We start from the raw sequence: 21,851 nt of genomic DNA on the forward strand, positions 1-21,851 counted from the left end.
TGGGCTAAGAATAACTCAAAAAGCAAATGAAATACTCTCATGAATTTCAGACTCTCCCATAGCCTGGGTGTCCACATACTGGAGCACTGTTTATATGGTACATGGTCATCAGGCTGCCGGCATTACTGAGCCATGTGCCTTGTTTCCATGTTGACATGAGCAGACAGTGACCTCACTGAATACCAATAATCACATTTTGTTTTTTTCTAAAATCTTTACCCTTTTGTACCCTTTTCAAACATTTTACTTTTCTTGTCTTTTGCAGATATGTTATGCTATTAATTTGGGAAAAGAAATTATTGAGGTTCAGAAGGTAAGGTGTATTTTAATGCTGGTTTAACAACTATTCACAAAAGACATCTGTACACAAACTAAGAGTTCTCTGCAGAGGAAAGGTGTTGCTCATAGGCAGTGTGGCCAGGTCAGGGTTCCTTTTGAGTGTTCTAACCGACAGGCATTCTGACCAGCTGCTTCCACAGTGGAGTCTGAATAAAGATCGCGGCTGCAGCTCCTGCTTGCTTTTAACCCAGCTTTTTGCTTGCATGTTAGTTGGCTAGCTGCTTCTTTCTTTCAAATTATGATGGGACACATATAAGTACCTCCACGTGCTCCTCAGAGGCCCAGTAGTTGACAGACGTTGCCTGGGAACGTATTAGACATAAAGAGGCTCCAATCTCTGTCTATCAGCATACAATCCTCCTTGGATCCAGCCAGCTGTGGAGTGTTTACTTGGTATAAAAAACCCCGGAAAGGTCACATGAACAAGACAGACTTGCTGGCACTCCCCAAGCCTTCTAGTTCAGCTCTGTCCTGTACTCCCCTCCTCAGTGGTGGAAATCTGGAGCATCACTAGCTCATGCGCAGGCTGAAACGGGGCTGGTGACTGAGGAGCTGAACGTTTTCAGTATCATTTTATTGAAATTTACCCATCACCATGACCCTAGGGGCTACCATTTGAGACAGTGTAGTTCTCGTTGATTGGGAGGAGGGCAGAAAGACCAAGGACCAGTGTGAAAGTAAGAAACATGTGTGACTTAGGCAGGTTAGAATTCAGTGTAGAAATCAGGAGTTGGCAAACTTGTTCCGTGAAGGGCTGGAGAGGAAGCTTTTCAGCTTCCCAGGCCACGCCATCTTTGGTGGAACTACTCATATTGTAACATGAACACAGCCATAGACAATATGTAAATGAATGGACACAGCTGTATTACAAGAAAACTTTATTTACAAAACCAAGTGGTGAGTCAATACTTGGTATAGATGAAAAGAAAGTGAGGTTTGGTGAGGCAGTTCCTGTCAGGACTCTCGGGGAAGATGATTATGATTTGATGTGTCGATACTGTGCCTGAAAACATGGTCTAGATTCTAGATAAAGTAATTCACCTGAATTTTTTCAAAGGAGCCCCACCTGAAGTCACACAGGTGAGAGGACGCAGGCTAGATTACGTAAGCTACGGAAAGCCAAACCAAAGGGGTTTTAAGTACATCTTAAGCCTTGTCTTTTTTCCTTCTTTACACTCTCCTAACCTCAGGACCCAGAAGCACTGGCTCAGTTAATGCTGTCCACGCCACTAACCAATGATGGGAAATTTGTTCTGTTAAATGATCAACCAGATGACAATAATGGATGTCCGAGTGAACATAGAGGCGCAGAATCTGAAGCGTAACTCACCTCGCTAAGGGTTTTCAACTTCTCTGACATGCAGGCACACTAAGCTGGGCTCCAAATGCTGACATTCCGTATGTGGAACGGACTCTCCGAGCTTGAGACTTGGGAGGGAAACAGTAAGAAATGCTTGACAGCACATTTCTACCCATCCACAAATGTGGTTTTAGGTGCTTTGTGGTAAGTCCTTTTCTTAGACTACGTTGTTCTGCACTCAGAAAGTCTTGAAAATAGGCATTGTTCACTTTATTTGAATGTCATCTCCTTTCAGTTTCTAATATCCTTTTTTTTTTAAATGACAAAAGCCTAGATTTACAATTTGATAAACACTAAATATTTCCTATTAATATAATCTATTTTTGTATTTTACTTAATGAGCTTAAAGTGCCTGTCATTCTGAAAACCGTATTTATACACCAGCTCGTCTCCTAATTGGCCCAACTAGCATTCATTAGTGTGGTTAGGGGAGAAGAGCTGCTCTGAGGCCCGAGCACTAGCAGAAACACAGGTGTCCCTGAAGAACCGTTGGAACGCCGAGCGATAAGTAGGTGTGCTGATGAGTCACACCTGACAGGGTTCACGTCCCACTGGAACCTGAAGATACAGTCTAAGGGCCAGTCAGACACGACTGTTGTCAGTGGTGGTTCACTGTGGACTCGAGTAGCTCTACCACTTCCTGTTTCTTCTGAGCCAGACCCACCTCATGGAAGGGGCCAATTCATTTTAATGCTCACTGGAAGCACAGCGGGTCATGGGGCTTGGCATAGACCCTCTGGTTCTTCGCCACCCAGCCCACCCGAGTTATGCCACGCCATCCCCTCCTACCTGTGAAGTTATGCAGCTAAGAATAAAGATTTTGAATTGGTACATGTATTTAATTGTAACCATGTTCAGCAAAATATCATTGTCTTTGTAGTACATTAACCTAGCAATATGTGACAGCAATAAACACTTATTCTGTTCCTTTTGCTTTCTGTGGTGGTTGTTTTTTTTAAACATCGTAGGAAGAAAACTATAGCAGCTTCTGTAGCTTTAGCAGTTAATCTCCAAAAACAAAACAAAGACAAAATTAAGTCACAAGGATAGCACAGCAGAGAGGGATGTACTACTACCCAATACCACTAATTTAACATGAGTAGAGTAACATCCAATTGCCTATCTTTTCCCAAGGTGTTCCTTCTCTCCTTTAGAAATGGAGAAATTTCACAATGTAAGAAATTACATTCATGTTATGGGGTCCTGCCTACAATGTACACACCACCCGAGGCTCAGTGAGTGAGCTGGTCTAAGCCGGTGTGACAGGCCGTAACATTATTAGGTCAGTGTTGACTCTAAGCTACCCTACAGGACAGAGGGGACCTGTCCCACAGGGGTGCTAGGCTATCATCTTTATGGGAGCAGCTTGTCACAGAGACACTGGAGGATTTGAACCACCAACCTTTTGATTAGCCTTACACATTCATATGCCGTAGCTGTAATAAGTCAACTGGTTCTCTGACAGATGGAAGCCACCACTGTCCCCTGAAAACACACAGCACCCCCTATACCCCACTTAGAATTGATCAGAGTGGAGTATAGAATCTGTTTCTGAACAATTATTAGGTTGGAAGCTAAAATCAACTTTCTAAAAAGCACCATTAAGACTGTGGGGCTTCCAATCTAGGAACAGAAAAGGTGGACAGCCAGTACATTAAAAGTTCACTGTTCCTCCAAAAATATTCAGACTGAAAAAGACAAAATGAACTGAGACATTGTCGGCACGCACTTGGGACTGACAACATATCAAGATCCATAATATACAGTTACTTCTGTAGCAGAAATACTACAAGGAGGAACAAAAGTCATGAAGAAAATACCAAGGGTCCCTAAACACACAAACAGGCACAATCTGGGAAATGCAATTAAAACCACAAAGTAACTCCATGCTGGGGGGTGGGGGTGGGGGGCACTGAATGGCACCTGCTGCCAGGAGGGCACTTAGGCAGTATGTGAACCACAGAGTGCACCTGCTGACGGCCAGGCAATTTCACTAGTAGGTGCAGGCCGGCCCTGGGGACACTCCTCACACACCCAGAAACACACAACCATGACGGCACAGCACTGCTCACAGGACCCCACATGCCATCAGCAGCACAGATGACAGTGCTGTGTGTTCACATACAGACCACTGCCGCCTGCCATCAAGCCAGTTCTGACTCAGTGACCCTGTAGAGGCTTTCAGGGAGTCCTGGTGTGGCACTACAGGAAGGTTAGCAGTTCAAACCTCACCAGCCTCTCCTTGGAAACCCTATACAGGGTCACTATGAGTCAGAACTGACTCAATGACATGTGAAAATGTAGGGTTTCAGTGGCTGTAAATCTTTACAGATAAAGGAATACTATAGCATTAAAAATACATCAATTACAGCTATATGCATTAACAGGGATGAATTTTGCAAATATGGAATGAAAAATTCATAAACACAGTTTAAGGTTCCATTTGCATTAAGTTAAAAGAACATGCAAAATGACAGTGTTCTGTGGCTAGACACACGGTCAGATACACAGGCCGAACGGGCATGGGGGAGAGTGTGGGAGAATGCCCACAAATACGTAAAGGTGTGGCAGAGGGTACATAGCTAATTTACCTTTGCTGAACACACCTATGGATGTGGTGGAGCATACAGGCGACAAAATGGTGACACCGTCTAGATATTACACAACACCTTGAGACAATGAGTTGCTGGCTTGGGGGTCAGGACCATAGTCTCTGAGGACACCATGGACAACTGGCATAACACAGTCCACAGAGAATGTTCCACATCCTGCTCTGGTGAACAGTGACTGGGATCATAAAAGCTCATGAATGACCATCTAAGGTACAACTATCGTTTTCCCCACATACAGAGGAAAGAAGAGGGGCAAAAATCAAAGATTGGAATCAAGTAGTCCAGTGAACTAATGGACCACGTGAACATCAGTCTCCATGACTGAGACCAGAACTAGACGGTGCCTGGCTGCCACTTCCAACTGCTCTGAAAGGGAAGGTCCTGGAAAGAGTGGGAGAAAATGTGGAACAAAGCTCAAAATTATAAACAATACGGCTCACTACTCAGAAAAAAGACACAAGAAACCCAAGACTATGGCCGTCGGCCACCCTTCAGGTCTCAAACAGATCTCACCTATTATGTCCAATTGTCAGCCAAGTGGGAGATAGATTGGGGGGAGGAGGGGGAGGGACCAACACTAGTACTATGCTCACTATGGAATGGTCAATCATTCAAGGTCAAAAGGTCAACATTTATCTAAGAATAAGGTTGAGACAAGATGGGAAGGAGGGTGGCCTGGCACTAGGAAGCCCAGGGAGGAAGCGGATGACTGTTGTTACGTGAGGAGACTGCAATCATGGAGATCAAACAAAGTGTAGGAGGTGTTCACTGTCAAACTGATGATCTCTGTAAACCTTCACTCAATTCAAACTCATGATTTTAGTTAGGTTTTTTTTTTAATAAAAAGCCTGCAAAACACACCATACTATGTAAGGAATGATTACAGACAGGCTGTAAACAAGAGAAAAGCAAAGGAATGTTCACCAGATCCCACCTAGCGGTTTCCTCCGAGATACAGAAGGAAGTAAGAGTGGGACAGGCTCACTCCTAACCTCCATGACGGTGTTCTGTGCTTACTCTTTAAACAGCATATGCACCTTACGTACTCTTGCATGTATTGTATTTCTCAAAATACTTTCTAAATTAAGAAGGGATTTTCTCTCAAATTGCTATAGTGTGTTTAGATGCATATTCAAGCACTCTGAAAATCTACGCAGTGCCATATAAGTGGAAAATGGGACCTTTTATTAGCCATCCTCCCAGTTTTCAGTGTCCACTGTTGTCCTTGGTTGTTCACCTCATACCGAGAGGCCACCTTCTGCACGGAAGAAAAGGACCTCCCTTGTGTCAGCCACACTTAAGGGAGCCATTTAAAAAGGAATCCTTATGAGACCCACTCAAAATCAAATAGAGACTTCCTTTTTCAAACATTCCCAACTAAACTAGTAAGAAGAGCTACCCTTCGATGCGTCTCTGTGTGAGAGCAATCTTACGACAGCCACTACTGGATCCTAAAAGTGCTTGACAAAATGAACTCGATCCTCAAACACTCTCAGCTACACACTTTCCTTAACCCGATTTCTTGCCTAAGGAAGCACAGAAAAGTGAAGTCTTCTGCTTGTAAGCAATCAGACCATCTGGGTGCAGAATGTGCTCCTACCTGCTGTGAGCTCTTACTGCCTCAAGAGGTCAAAGGCAAAGCACTCTCCAAGTGTTTCTCAATACATTGTCTGGTATTAGTAATACCAACTTAAAGTACATCTTTAATTTTGTATTACCTTTTGTGCATATGATACAAATATCAACTACTTCTTTATTAAGTTGGCATAGATAGGTGCCTTCCTGAAAATAGCGCTACTCAGGAGAACTCCAAAGTGTGTTGTACTGTGGTGGCTTGTGTATTGCTGTGATGCTGGAAGCTATACTCCTGGTGTGGACAGCTTTCAGTGGAGCTTCCAGACTAGAATGAGAGGCCTGGAGATCTACACCATGTTTGATCAAGTGGGGGGCCAGTCAAACTGGGGGAAACTCTTCATATGATGGATTGACACAAAGGCAACAAGGGACTCAAACATCATCATGAAGAGGGTGCGGCACCTGGCAACCTTTCATTCTGTTGTATGTGAGTCACAGCCAACATGATGGCATCAAGTTAACAATGAGCACAGGAGGGGCGTGTGAGCTAGGGGAGGAGGGGAGCCCCCAAGTTTCAGTGGCTTAGACGCCGCTGTAAATAGGTAACTTCACCGTCACTGTCTGATTTCACTGCAGCTCTACAGCTTTCCGCTTAACTCAGGATGCCTGTTCATTGGGAACCTTTGAGTTGTTCTTAACATTGAAAACTTTGGTTAAAATTTGTGGCATTAAAACTACCCTAAAAGAAGGAATACCATCAGTCTGAAACTCTTCACCAATATGCAGCTGGAAAAGAATTAGGCTAAAATTATTAAAATTGCTACCTTTTCATTGAGCAAATTGGCATAAAAGGGTCATGCAACAGCGCCGTAAGTAAGTGCTGGTGTCAGCTCATCGTCCCCACAAGCTCCTAGACTGCTTCAATGGAAGGAGACACAGCAGCCAGCTTTAGCAATCAGCCAGTTTCTCCCGTAGTATTTAACAGGCTGTTTACTATTACTGCTTCCCTTCCACACCTGTTTGCAAAAAAAAGTATACTTTTTTCTAACATTGTAAATTAATGATTGCTTCTCAAAATTAGGATTTAAAGGAAAACATTTTTACAACCTCAAGAATTTAGGAATGACAAGTTCTTTATGATACATGGAAAGAGGCAATCCCCCTACTTTAATCCTTGAAATCTTTTGCCCATATGCATGCATTCAGGCTTTTTTTTTTAAGAGAGATTCCACATAGTATTAAAGAAGACACCCCCCAAAAAAAGTTAAGAATCAATGATTTAAGCATTCCATTCTGAACATAAACCAGGGAAAGGAACTGTTTGCCATTCTGTTTATTGATGTTTGAGTAGACACACTGTATTCTAGTCTTAGAATGGAGGTGAGTGGGAAGCCCCACACAAGTGAGGTAATCTTACTATCTCTTAGAAACTTCACTTAGAATTGACAACGTTATGGTTAGTCCTTAATTCCTGAGAATTTGAACATCATTAAGTTTTCTGTGAATTTAAAACAAATGCTCATATTCTTAAATTACAATGTCTGGAAAAATGAAAATATTAGTATTTTAGCAAGAAAAACCATCATCCAAATGTGTATCGTAATTCAGGTGAGTACACTCCGGCTCTGTAGCTTAGCCTTACCCTCTCAGAGATTTCATTTCAAAGTTTTTATCATTTGTCCAGGCTGCAGCGATGCTCTTTAGAAGTAATAGTAAACAACCTGTCACTTTCTTCTCAATTGTAGAAATCCACGAAGTCAGCCTGTGAACTTGATCTACTATTGATAAAACACCTCATCTACATGTGTGGAGATATTAGAGACATCTGATTCTCTTCTAATTACAATTTCTATCCCTATAGAGGACGCGATCTTAAGAAAGTTAGTGGGGAATTAAAAAAACAAAAAACAAAAAACCTCTTGCTATGAAAAGGTGACTGATTTGATACAATCAAATACAAGATCATTAATAAAAACATTGCAATAATGAAAATATAAATTATTAATTATGCAGCATGCTTTAGGGCCATTTCTATAGTTAGTGTGAATTACAAATATTCAATGCCTTTAATCCATCCATTGTTCATAATTCTGTAAGTCATGTTTACATAATAAACAAGAAAGCATTTCCTGCATTTCCTACATACTCTTGTTTCTTCTGACTGTCAACAGTGAACATATTTGTCTTGGGCTGGGAAAGTTACCCTGTTGAACCAATGACTCCAGATAGGTCATACACACCACCCTAAAAGCTGGAGGTCAAAGAGCAACATTAGAGTTATTTGCAGGATCTAGTCAAAGAAATACTTAGCAGACAGATACAATGGAAAAATCAAGCATTCCCCAAAACAATGTGTGTGTTATGTTTAAAGTTTTTCTTCTTTTTTTTTTTTTGCTTGTTTCATTGCAGTTATCAGTTGATTGTATTAAAAGTTTACAGATCATGATTAACCATTCAGCTTGCATACCCTTTACAAAATATAACTAGCAGTTCACCAGAAACTAAGTTTACTCAAAATCTCTCTGTATTTTTGAAAACCAGTAAATTACTTTATTAGAACTTTATTCGCACAGTGGTGACATTTTTAAAGCCTGCACAATGCAGTGAGATGGTTCTTGGTTTAAATGAAAAGTACGCCAAAACCATTAGCAAGATTTCAGTTGAACCTTAATGTAGAAGAAACCTGAGCTTATATGTAGAAATAAGAATTCATTCTATATTCTCTGAAAACCGTTCATCATGCCTTCAAACCAAAAGTGAAGTGTCAAGCTATGGCTTTATCTGGATTTCTGTTCCTCTTGAGTACTAAGTAAATCTTAAATGTAAAGCAGTTATTGGTTAAATGTTCCCAAAGCAATGTAAACTAGTATAAAATGTCTCACCAAAGACATCAGCAGCTCTCGGGAGTCACATGAAGCTACCAGCGAAGGAAGGAATGAGTGTGAGCTAGGCTGCAGACAGAGGCCACACAGCACCATGGGACCTCAGCTCCAGCCTCCAAGGCATCTTCCTCTACCCTTCACGAAAATAAGGATACAGACGCTCATGGATCTCAGGCACAATGATTTTTTTAAAAATATGTATCTACTGGCTATACATGGCATATGCAATGGATTTCCAATAACTTAAGACAAATATCAAAGATTTGCATCAAAGAGCTCTGCAAAAACAAATTAGAAACACTCATGTAGATCACAAGAGATGTGAGGTGGCAGTTTTGGAATTTGGCTTTGCCCTTCTAAAACTTCACTTTGAGAACCTCTTCCTTCAGGCAACAGTCAACTGTAAATCTCATTTTCAACCTTTGCAAAATAGAGCTTTTGGAAGAAGAATGGACTTAACATTAGAGCACTGCCTTAAAAAGTTGCAACACTAAAATATTTTCCAGATTGACCCAGAAACAGTTCACCAAGAGCTTATGAACACCCCTCTGACTGGCCGTAGCATTAGCACTGCTCCGCTGATCTCCCAGGGCACGCGGCACATCAGCCTGTCATTTCACCACTGGCTCCGCAGACACCGTGTTCTCCGCCTGCTCGCCATGGCTGGGATTTGTTTCTTCTGGGGCAGGAAAGGAAAAGAACAATGGACACATTAAGTTAATTTGCAAAGCGGTAAAAGTTAAAATCTGAGAATAGAGCTATGTTGCTAAATTTCAAATTTAAGAAATGTCTATTTCACTGCTATCACTGATTATACCTAGTTTACCTTCAATGTTTGCAAATCTAGGCTAAATATTGCAAATGTTTTTGACCAGCTGTTAATGAGAGTGTGGAATTGAGCTACATCAAAACTCTCTGCACAAGTACCTTTCACCCCCGGAAGCTGGGCATTCCTCCTCAGCTGGGCTGAGAGTCACCGTTAGAGCCCGCCACTCACAGACAGAAGCAAAACTGCATATTCAAAGCTCAAAATTGTCCAGAATAGTTAACTTTCCATTTGTATTTTCATTTACTCTTTAAAGCCACTTGTTATGATGTTTATGACTTTGTCAACTGTAATGTGCATATATGAAAGGGCTTCAAAATGTTCAATGGGATAATGGAATGAAAAGATACTGGAATTGCTCCACGAGCTTTTTTTCATTAAATTTCTTTTAGCAGATGAAAACAAGTTGAGTAATTTTGGCTCCATTTCTGAGCAACCATTAGCTGAAACAGAAGCGTGAACAAGGCCTCAACTAGACGTCAAAACAAGGAGCCCACTGCCACGACTGCAGAACTGGTTTCTTTTGTTGCTATTGTTAAAGGATGTCTGAGGAGCAGCTGGTGGGTGTGAACCACCAAACTTGTGGTTCAAGCCGGCCTCATGGTCCAGTGCTTATCCTAGAGCGCCACATCAGGACTCCATTAGTTTTGTCTTAATCCACCTGTCGAGTTTGCCCACACTCCTGGCCTGGGAACAAGGCCCTGTCGTCATGAAATGTCTGAACAGAACCTAGGCAATAACTTTCTTCATGTTTCTTCATGTTTTAGGTTATAATCAACTGAAATTCTCCAAATGACTTTATTGTCTTAGAAAATGAACCCAAACATAATGTATTGTTGTTAAGTACCACCGAGTTGGTTCCGACTCTTATCAACTCTGTATAGTGTTTCTGAGGAGCAGTTGATGGGTTTGCATAGCCAACCTTTCTTTCAGTTAGCATTCCAGTGCTTAACCTACAGGGCCACACCAGGACTCGTAACTCTCATTCATTCCACACAGGTTGACATTTAGGAACTGTTCTCTTCCCTGATGAACATCCCTCTTTTATGTTACAGAAATTAAGTACATTGGGCTTTCCCCTTGTCTGCTTAGAAGCTCAAAACTACACAGAATAACTGCGCTGACCCTTACAGTGCTCATGTTTGCTCCTTTTTCTTATTAGTAAGGAATAAAAATGTCATAAATCAAACATAAAACTTAATTCATAAAACAAGGTGTTTGTTAATCTTATTTTATGTCAATTAAATATTAAATTATAAAATATATATATATATTGAGTGGAGATGATTCCTTCAGATAAATCATTTATGTGAACCATACTTCCCCCGGCAATGTTGCATAAACAAGGTTGGCAGTTCAAACCCACCAGCGGCATCTTGGAAACCCAACACAGGGTTGCTATGAGTTCACCCAGCACATACCCAACACACGTAGCTATGAGGAACTGACTTGACAGCACTTAACAACAAATTAGCAAGGAGCATATCCATTTTTGGAATCTTTGAGTAATAGTGAGCGTATGAATGCAAACTGGGTTCAGCCTTCTATCTGGGAACTACTCGGTCTTTATTTTCCTTTGTATATGGATATTTTCCCTGATATTCCTCTGGGAAGAGAATAATAGTTCTCTCAGCTTCAATCTGAGAGAAACATTGCACGGATGACATGGGAATGAAACAGAGAGCGGTGTTCTCCAGCATAAAAGCCCAGGCACCGGTGAAGGGAAGGGCAATGAACACGGAGGCTATTCAGGGCAGTGAGACTTTCCTGTAGGGTACGGCACTAGGTGGACACAGGACTGCACAGCACAGAGGGAACACCAGTCCAAAATGCTGGATCCGGACTGGTTCATCGATGGTAACGAGGGAGCCACACCAACACAGTGTATAGGGTTTCTGAGGAGCAGCTAGTGGGCTGGAACCCCTGACCCTCCAGCACACACCAGCACTCTGAACACTGTGTCTTCTGCACAGTCTTTTCTGAAACCCTAAAACTACTCTTAAACATAAAGTCTATAGTGGGGCTGCGGGAGCGTATAAATACCTTCCTACCAGCCTCCACAGGATGCAGCTCCTCAAGGACTCAAGTCCGCTAACTACCAAGGACTACTGGACCCTGACTCTCCACAGCCTGAAGAGAGAAGCCTGTTGATTACCACATTAAAGTGCCCCGACTAGTTCACACCTCCTCTGTCACCTATCACGAGCCCTGGTGGTGTAGTGAGTTAAGCACTGGGCTGCTATTCACAAGGCCAGAAATTCTAATCCCCTAGCTGTCGCACAGGAGACAGATGAGGCTGTGTGCTCCCGTAATGATATGCAGACTCAGAAACCCTGGGGAGCAGCTCTGCTCTGCCGTATGCTGCTGTGGTTCAGTGATGTCGTGTTATTCCAGCCCACAGAGCCCTGCACAGGGCCACTAGGAGCTGGAATCAACTCGATGCCTTGGGATGCATCACCTGTCACGTCTCATTCAGTCACTAGCTAGTCACTAGAAGCTCTGCCTACAGTAACCCTCAGGGCTCTTCCCCTAATCTGTTCCTTCTAACCTGATTTAGGAGCCTAGTGTGGTGCTGTGGGTTAATGCATCAGACTGCAAAGCTGTTTGAACTATAAGGTCGTTGGTTCAAGCTCACCAGCTGTTCCTCAGAAGCCCTATAGGATCTCTATGGATCGGAACCAACTCGACGGCAATTCACAACAACAACAATCTGACTTAGAAGCCTAGTGTGGTGCTGTCGGGTAAGCTCTGGACAGCTACTTGCAAGGCAGATGGCTCAAATGCACTAGCCGCTCCCCATGGGCACTTAACAAGAGATGAATGGACAAAAAACTAAGCTTTTAAAATTTTATTTAAATTAAGAAGAAATAAAACTGAAAAAAGACCTATAGAGTCCCCCTCAGGGCGGAATGCCTGAATTATACATATTGACTGAGCCACATAAACTGTCCTTTTTCAAAGACTTATTATTTCTAGAGCGCGGTATCACTGTCCAAGAGGACAAGGCAGCTAAAAGTGTGACTAGGTGGCACGGGGCTCTTCTGCATCCCATTACAGCCTGAGTGGTCTTGCCAAATCTAAGCCTCTGACTGACCTTCCTTCTCTTCCTTTTCCTGTTTCTCCTCAGCTGCAGTCTTGTCTGCTCTGAAGAAGATTCTTGCACTGCTCAGTGAGAAATAGAGCAATTCAAATTCCTAATTTAAAAAAAGTGAAATACAAGTTGAAAATATTTACAACAGCACCATATCCAAGGAATTTATATTTTAATGTCTCCTCTTAAAGTTATTTTTTAAAACTCTAGTGGAAATTGTTACGTACAGACGCCAACCTAAGCAACACTGTAAGATCTGAGTCAAATGAATTCCAAACACCATTCATTCCCAAAAGAGACTGCTAAACCACTATTCAGCACACTTCAGAAAATGAGGTTCCTACAGGCCTCCTGTACCTGCAGGTAGACATCCAGTCGCTTCTGAGTGAGATTCATGGTTTGTAGCAGCTTTTCATCCTGGCTGGTTGACTGCACGTTCTGTTGCTTAGCAACTGCTTTCATCTCCTTCAGGTACTTCTCTCGAACAGACTGGAACCAGTGAAGGGAGTCAAACTCCTGGTACTGATCCAAGAGCTTTAGGATGTAAGCCACACCTGCAGGCATGAACAAAACCAAACTCCAGTTACAGTCAGCACAGAAGCTGGATTTGGCTCCGTCACCAATAACTTCTTTTTACATTATATTTCAAAGCATACGTGAATACATTAAGCAACATGATCTAATTCCTTTAAAAAAAAAAAGATGCAAAAAATTTAGAGGATAAACTGAGCCCCTACCCCCCAAAAGAACAAACGACCATGAAAATGACCTGCAGAAATACATGGCCGTCGGGTGGGATACAGAGCCTGCACTGATGAAACTGACAGCAGCTGAGGGAGCTATACAGTTCCACAACTGTGAAACCATGGCCCCCATGAAGGGAGCAGTAATACCAAGATCACAGTAATGAGGGTCCTCAATGATGGGGAAGCAAGCGCTGTCAATCAGACAGCCCAACGGAAAGATGAAGAGTAAACAAGGCTTGAGAAAACAAGCATATTCTTTAGCCAATAGTCTAAGACTCCATTACAAGGTGAACATCAAATAAATGGGAAAACAATTCCATTAAGCTTACCCATAGCAAAGCCATCATCAGTAAAAGCAGCTCCAATTTTGTTTTTTTTATTCAGTTTTTCCTTGCAACTAATGGAATGCTCTACAAAGTTGAGGGTCTAAAAAGATATAACAATAGATTAGAGAATCAGTTCCGCTAAGAAAATGTTCAGAATGCGCTTTCTAAAACAGACATTTCAGAAATTAAAAACAGACTGTTCTAGGTTCCTGTCCTCTGATGTCATCAATCAATGGCCTCTTGATGGCGACACAGATGTGTACAAGTGTCTCTCATCTCAAAAGCTCTTAGCCCAAGTCCTTAAACCTGACCACTCACTGACCATGCCAGCACATACAAATATGATCTGTACCTTACAGATGAGCACGCTGAAGTGTGGGAGGTTTAGCAGCTTTAGGAACGCTCAAAGTCCTATACCAAGTGAAAGGTGGAGGCCAAGAGTAGATCTGCTTCACAGCACAAATCCTTATGAATGGCAGTCCTCACCCCAATTCATTTGAAAATACTACAGCTTTTTACATTCCATTTAGATCAAGATGAAATTCCCCAGTCAAAAGCATAGGGCCCTTTAGAATATCCTTGAATGAGCACTTCACCACGAACTCACTTGCACACTGTACCCACACTAAAGTTGCTTTTTCATCCTCATTCGACTTTACAGCGGAATCATCTCAAATAAGTTAGTCCGTCTTTGTGAACCTCGGGCCTCACTGTGATGGTGGTGGTGGTGGTTGTTTGCCGTGGAGTCTGTTCCGACTCATAGCAATCCTGCACAGGGTTTCCAAGGCTGTAAATCTTCATGGGAGCAGAACGCCTCATCTTTCTCCCATGGAACGGCTGGCAGTTTCAAACGGCTAACGTTAAGGTTAGCAGCCTAGCTCGTAACCATTACACTATCAGAGCCACTTCCTTCACCTGTAGCTGTAGATGATGAAAGTACCAATTTCATGTTGCTAAGTGCTGTTGAGTGACCCCAACAGCAGACCTTCCCTACCCAGAGGGCTTTCTTGGCTGTAACGTTTCCAGAAGCAGCCTGCCAGGCTCTTCTCTGGTATAGCTGCTGGGTGACTTAGCAGTTCTGTACTTAACTATTGCAACACCAAGTCTCCTACCTATTGAAGCTGCTGTTGTCAGGTGCTGTACAGTTATGTTCTGACCCACAGCAACCCTACGTACAACATACTGAAACATTGCCTGGTCCTGTGTTTAATGTCTCTTTCCCGTGTTGCAGTCACTTTATCAATTTATCTCAGTGATAGTCTTCCTCTCACTGACCCTCTACTTTACCAAGCATGATGTCCTTTTCTAGAGACAGGTCCCTCCTGATGACATGTCCAAAGTATGAGAGACAAAGCCTAACCAGGAGCATTTTGACTGTATTTCTTCCAACACAGATTTGTTTGTTCTTCTGGCAGTCCGTGGTACTTTAATATTCTTTGTCAGCACCATAATTCAAATGCATCAATCTGGTCTTCCTTATTCATACTCAGCTTTTGCATACATACAGGGAAACTGAAAATACCACGGATGGCTTGGGTTAGTCGCATCTTAATCCTCAAGTGACTTTTTAAAAATTATTCAACAGTTTAAATATGTCTTTTGCAGCAGATCTGTCTACTGTAATATGTCACCTAAATTCTTGACAGCTGCTTCCATGAGCATTGATTGTGGATCCAAGTCAAATGAAATCCTGGACAGCGTCAGTCTTTTCTGTTTATTGACCCAGTTGTGAGAATTTGTTTTCTTTATAATGAGTTGTAATCCATACTGAAGGTTGCAGTCTTGGATCTTAATCAACAAGTGCATCAAGTCTTCCTCACTTTCAACAAGCAAGGCTGTACCATCTGCATATTGCAGGCTGTTAGTGGACCTTCCCCTAATCCTATGCCTCATTTTTTTTTTCTTGAAGTCCAGTTATTTGCTCCGTGTATAGACTGAGTAAGTACGGTAACGGAATACAATCCTGATGCACACCTTTCTTGACTTTTAAGCCACTCAGTAGCCCTTGTTCTGTTTAAATGTGCAGATTCCACATGTCCCCCTTCTTCGCAATGTTATCCAGAGTTTATTATGAGCCACACAGTCAAATGCCTGTGCATATATTTTATAGTCAATAAAACAAACAAGCATCTTTCTGGCATTCTCTGCTTTCATCCAAGATCCATCTGACGGCAGCAATGATATCCCTGGTCCCATGTCCTTTCCTGAATCCAGCTTGAATTCCTGGCAGTTCCCTGTCAATGTATTGCTGCAAATGATTTAGAGTTACCTTCAGTAAAAATTTATTTGCATGTGATAATAATGATATTGCTCAACAATTTTTGCATTTCTTTGCAATGGACACAAATAGGAATCTCTTCCAGCTGGTTAGCCAGGCAGCTGTCTTCCAAATTTCTCAGCATAGCTCCAGCATTGCACCCATCTATTGAAACATTTCAACTGGTATTCCATCACTTCCTGGAGCTTTGTTTTTTATCGCTGCCTTAAGTGTAGCTTAAACTTCTTCCTTCAGTACCATCTATTCTTGATCATATGCTATCTCCTGAAAAGGCTGAACATCAACCAATTATTTTCGCATGGTGACTGTATTTCTTCCACCTCACCTCACAGGGTTGTGAACTTCTCCTGAGACAATTCCCTTAAGAACTCAGCACGCTGCAGGCACAGGGCCATTGTGCTTCCACACACACCTGCCACTCCATCCCTAAAGGTTCCATTATAGGAGTGGGCTAGCCAGAGAGCAAAGTAAACTAATGCTATATGAACAAAACACTGCTCCTCTTAGAAAGTCAGCTCTTCCAATATACCTATGCAAGCACATCACTTATTGAATAAAGCTTTACTAAAGCTTATTGTATATTACTGAGACTTAAGATGAAAGGATGCATATTGTCCAATAGGTTGCATAGCACCATGGACTGTGCAGAACTGCCCGAGAGAAAAGAAACATTCTAGGTCAGCACTGCCCTGTGGTCACTAGCCACGTGTGACCTTAACACTAGAAATGTGGCTGGTGCAACTAAGGAACTAAATGTTTTACTTTATTAAATTTTAATTACCTTGAATTTAAATTTAAGGAGCCCCATAGGACAGCATTGCTCTAGAGGGGTAAAGAGAGACCTGCTTCAAGTTTAAATAATCACCATCCTACACTGGAAACAGAAAACATCAACTTTTACTTTGAATGCTTATACATGTGGTAATCAGTCATATAGTTATGAAATATTTATTAATGGTTATTGTTGTTGTTAGCTATGTCATTCTTTGTCTTTTCTGGAACTTTATTGTAAGCTCCAACACAAACACAGTTTCCTCTCTCTGCAGTGCTCTTAGTCCATCTTGTCCATTCACCAACAGTCCTGTGAGACTCCAGACTCTACAGGAGACTATTGCCCTTCTAATTTAAGGAAATAAGGTCAAAACTCACCCTGAGTTAGCGTCACTCTGATTAAAATATGCCTAAATTACACTCACCTCCAGTTTGACACTATCTTAAGATGAGAAAATGTAACTGACCGAGATGAATATGGACATGTCTGCTACGCACTGTAGTTATGTTAATGAATTAACAATATATGTAAAAGAGAAATAGTAAAATTCACTTAAAAAAAAAAAAAAATCATCTACAGACTGAGATAGGAATTAGCTTAATCTACAACCAGGAAGTCAATAACATAGTCTATATGCATTTCATGCAGCAATGTGCTTGGAATTATTAACATACTCTGTCTAAAGATTTTTTTTTTTTTAATTCATTTTATCTGACTCATAGAGGCCTTGTTTAGGGTTTCTGAGGAGCAGCTGGTGGTTTTGAACCACCAACCATGTGGTTAACAGTCTAGTGCTTATCCTACAGTGCCACACCAGTACCTAGAATACTCACCAGAGGGGGAACAATGATATAGAAATTTCGGAGATGTATATTCTTTGGCCTTCGAAATTCTGGAGCAAAAACATCCACAAGCATTTTGAAATATTCCGTGCCTTCAGCAGAATTTCGTGTGTGATCACTGAGGACTGAATCCAAGTGCCTATAAAAATATGTATTGTTTACTTGCTTCCTGTCTCAAAAGGAAATGACTTCAAATTTTTCATCAGGTTAGATGAACACACTAAAAGTAGAAAACATCATAAGTAAATAAATTTCCTTGACGTTCAGAACAATTTCTCATTAACTTAAATCCTCGATAGAGTAAGTATGTAGGGCATCTTGGGACTAACTAATAAGATGTTGTTGTTGTTAAGTGCCGTCGAGTAGAGTTCGGTATTTCTTTCTACCCCAAGAAGGTCTGTAGATTCCCATTTCATTAGAAATAACATTCCTCTTCAACTCAAACCTTCTCACTTAGGCTCTTCCACAACCCCCTCACCCCACAACCGAAATCCACTTCCTTTCAAAACCTTTGCTTGCCCTTCAGCCTTCAGAAACACTGGGGGCTTTTCCCCTGTCTTTCTCATGTACACAAACCTCTCAGGGTTAACAACTTCACTTTCCAGTGGATATTCTTCTACCACTGATAGAGAAATCTCTCCTGGAAGGTTCAGATGACCCCACTATCCTACCCAATCAATCCCTCCTGAAATCAGGCTTCTGCTGTTAGGTGCCGTCAAGTAGGTTTGAACTGATAGAGATCCTATAGAGGGCTTCCAAGGAGCAGCTGTTGAGATTGAACTGTCAACTTTGCAGTTCAAACAGACCTTGAAATCCAGTGAATCATCCCACAGCACCACACCAGGACTCCATATCCCTAACTCCATGTGTTAATTACAATTTTAGAACACCATATCATACCCAAGAATAAAACACATTATCTAATATACAATTTATATTCAAATCTTTCTAATTATCCTCTGTCTAGAAAATTTTGTCTTTCAAATGATTTTACTCCCCTATCTGTTGTTAAGTGTCGCTGAGGCGGTTCCAACTCATAGCGACCTTGTACAGCATTTCCTGGCAGTGGCTGGTGAGTCTGAAGCGCTGACCTCGTAGTCCACTCAGTGTTCATCCATTACATCTGATTGTCACATTTCTTTAATCTCCTTTAATCTAGAAGTCACTTTCCTTTTTGACATTTTGTAAGTCTAAGACAGGTGCCTTTTAGAATATCCCGTCTTTTGGATTTCTCAGTTTGTTTCCTCAGAATTAAAGGTCCCATTATTATTCTTGTTGTTACGTGTCATTGAGTTGGTACCAACTCACAGTGACCAAGAGACAAAACACTGCCCAGCACCAACGCTGCCCCCACTGGGCCAGTCCATCTCGTTGGGGTCTTCCTCTTTCTCTCTGAACTTTCACTTTACCAAACATGATATCATTATCCAGTGAATGGTCCCTCTTGATAATATGTCCAAATTATGAGACAAAGTCTGGCCATTTTAACCTCCAAGGAGGACTCTGGCTGCACTTCTAACACAGACTGGTTTGTTCTTTTGGCAGCCCATGGTACTTTCAATATTCTCCTTCAACACCATAACTCAAATGTATCCATTCTTCTACGGTCTTCCTTATTCACTGTCCAGTTTTCGCATGCATATGAGGTTTTTGGAAATACCATGGCTTGGGTCAGGCACACCTTAGTCCTCAAACTGACATCGTTGCTCTTCAACACTTTAAAAAGGTCTTGTGCAGATCTGCCCAATGCAATATGTTGTTTGATTTCTTGACTGCTGCTTCCATGAGTGCTGATGGTTGAGCCAAGCAAAATGAAGTCTTTGACAACTTCAATCTTTCCTCCATTGGTATTGATGAAGTGGTGAGGATTTTTGTTTCCTTTACATTGAGATGCAATCCATACAGAAGGTTGTGGTCTTTGAGCTTCATCAGTAAGTATTTTAAGTCCTCTTCACTTTTAGAAAGCATGGTTGTATCATCTGCATATCACAGGTTGTTAGTGAGTCTTCCTCCAATCCTGATGCCACATTTTTCTCCATATAATCCAGCTTCTCAGATTATGTGCTCAACATACAAGTTGAAGAAGTATGGGGAAAGAATACAACCCTGTCACATACCTTTCTTAATTTTAAAGCACTCGGTGTTCCCTTGTTCTATACAAACAGCTGCCTCTTGATTGATCTATGTACAGGTTCCTCATGAGCACAATTAAGTATTCAGGAATACTCTTACTTCACAATGTTGTCCATAGCTTGTCATGATCTACACAATAGAAAGCCTTTGTGTAGTCAATAAAGAACAGGTAAATATCTTTCTGGTATTCTCTGCTTTCAACCAAACTACATCTGATGTCAGCAATGATATCCCTCATTCAACGTCCTCTTTGGAAACTGGCTTGAGCCTCTGATAAATCCTCTCTGTCAATGTATGCTTGCAGCCATTTCTGTATTACGTTGAGTAAAACTTTACTCGCATGAGATATCAAATATATTGTCCGATGATTTCCACATTCCGTTGGGTCACCTCTCTTTGGAATGGGCACAAATACAGATCTCTCCCAATCGGTTGGCCAGATAGTTGTCTTCCAAATTTCTTGACGTAGATGAGTGAGTGCTTCCAGTGCCCCATTAGTTTGTTCAAAGATTCCAATTTGTATTCCATTAATTCCTGAAGCCTTGTTCATTGCCAATGCCATCAATGCACCTTGGACTTCTTCCTTCAGTATCACTGGCTCTTGATCATATGCTACCTCTTGAAACGGTTGAACATTGACCCTTTCTTTTTGATACAATGACTCTGTGTATTCCTTCCATCTTCTTTTGATGCTTTCAGCATCATTCAATAATTTGCCCAGAGACACATTCAATATTGCAAGTCGAGGCTTGAATATTTTCTTCAGATCCTTCAGCTTGGGAAATGCTGAGCATGTTCTTCCCTCTTGGTCTTTGCATATTTCATTATAATATTTGACTTTATCTTCTCGAGATGCCCTTTGAAATTTTCTCGTCACCTCTTGTACCTCCTCATTTCTTCCATTTGCTTTAACATCTGTACAATGGAAAGCAAGTTTCAGAGTCTTTTCTGACATTCATTTTGGTCTTTTCCTTCTTTCTTGTTTTCTTAATGACTTTTTGCTTTCTTCTTGTATGATGTTCTTGATGTCATCCCACAACTCTTCTGATCTTCAGTCTTTAGTGTCTAATGCAACAAATCTGTTCTTGAGATGATCTCTAAATTCAGGTGGGATATTTTCAAGGTCATATTTTGGCTCTCGTGGACTTGTTTGCATTTTCTTCAACTTCAGCCTGAATTTTCTTATGAGCAATTGATGGTCTAACACACAGTCTGTCTCTGGCCTTGTTTTGGCAGATGACATGGAACTTTTCCATTTTGCATTATCTCTTTCTACACATGTAGTCAATTTTATTTCTATGTATTCCATATCTTGAGGTCCATGATTATAGTCCTTTTATGTTGTTTAATAAAGGTATTTGCAATGAACAAATCATTGGTCTTGCAAAACTCTATCATGTGATCTCCAGCATCATTTCTATCAACAAGACCATGTTTTCCAACCACTGACCCTTCTCTTTGTTTTCAACCTTTGTATTCCAATCGCCAGTAATTATCAATACATCTTGATTGTATGTTTGATCAATTTCAGACTGAAGAAGTTGGTAGAATTCTTCAATTTTATCATCATTGGCTTTAGTGGTTGGTACATAAATTTGACTAATAGTGGTATTAGCTGGTCTTCCTTGTAGACGTATGGGTATTATCCTATCATAGACATCGCTGTATACTTCATGACTAATCTTGATTTTTTTTTTTGATGATGAATGCAATGCCATTCCTCTTCAATTTGTCATTCCCAGCATAGTAAACCATGTGACTGTCATATTCAAAATGGCCAATACCTGACCATTTCATCTCACTAATACCTAGGATATTGATGTTTATGTGTTCCAGTTCATTTTTTTTTTAATGTTTTATTGTGAATTATGTGATAGTTTACATGGGAGAACATTAGTTTTACATTCATCCTATCATATATGGTTTCATTGCCATGGTTACAATCCCCTTCATGCATCATCAACCAACCAAAGGGTATATACTATAAGCCCGCCCCTCAATCATCAGCACACAGCCCCTCTCCCTCTCCGTGTCTAAAGTCCCCAACTGCTCCATCTCTCCATGTCATC

General features: G+C 41.3%; 2 protein-coding genes across 2 annotated transcripts in view; one reads left to right on the forward strand and one right to left on the reverse strand.

The window, feature by feature from the left end:
• Positions 1-1,669, forward strand: part of APPL2 (adaptor protein, phosphotyrosine interaction, PH domain and leucine zipper containing 2) — a 67,166-nt gene extending 65,497 nt beyond the window's left edge. Inside the window, exons 20-21 of the mRNA XM_006871073.1 lie at positions 266-313; positions 1,530-1,669. Of these exons, the coding sequence (XP_006871135.1) occupies positions 266-313; positions 1,530-1,664 (183 nt within the window). The 3' untranslated portion in view covers positions 1,665-1,669. The remainder of the gene's footprint in view (positions 1-265; positions 314-1,529) is intronic.
• A 7,710-nt stretch (positions 1,670-9,379) lies between these two features.
• Positions 9,380-21,851, reverse strand: part of KIAA1033 (KIAA1033 ortholog) — a 66,413-nt gene continuing 53,941 nt past the window's right edge. The window contains exons 29-33 of the mRNA XM_006871074.1: positions 17,641-17,788; positions 13,761-13,857; positions 13,043-13,239; positions 12,689-12,788; positions 9,380-9,447 (exon numbers count right to left, since the gene is read on the reverse strand). Of these exons, the coding sequence (XP_006871136.1) occupies positions 9,380-9,447; positions 12,689-12,788; positions 13,043-13,239; positions 13,761-13,857; positions 17,641-17,788 (610 nt within the window). The remainder of the gene's footprint in view (positions 9,448-12,688; positions 12,789-13,042; positions 13,240-13,760; positions 13,858-17,640; positions 17,789-21,851) is intronic.

Source organism: Chrysochloris asiatica, unplaced genomic scaffold (genome assembly GCF_000296735.1).
Source record: "Chrysochloris asiatica unplaced genomic scaffold, ChrAsi1.0 scaffold00160, whole genome shotgun sequence".
NCBI lineage: Eukaryota > Metazoa > Chordata > Mammalia > Afrosoricida > Chrysochloridae > Chrysochloris > Chrysochloris asiatica.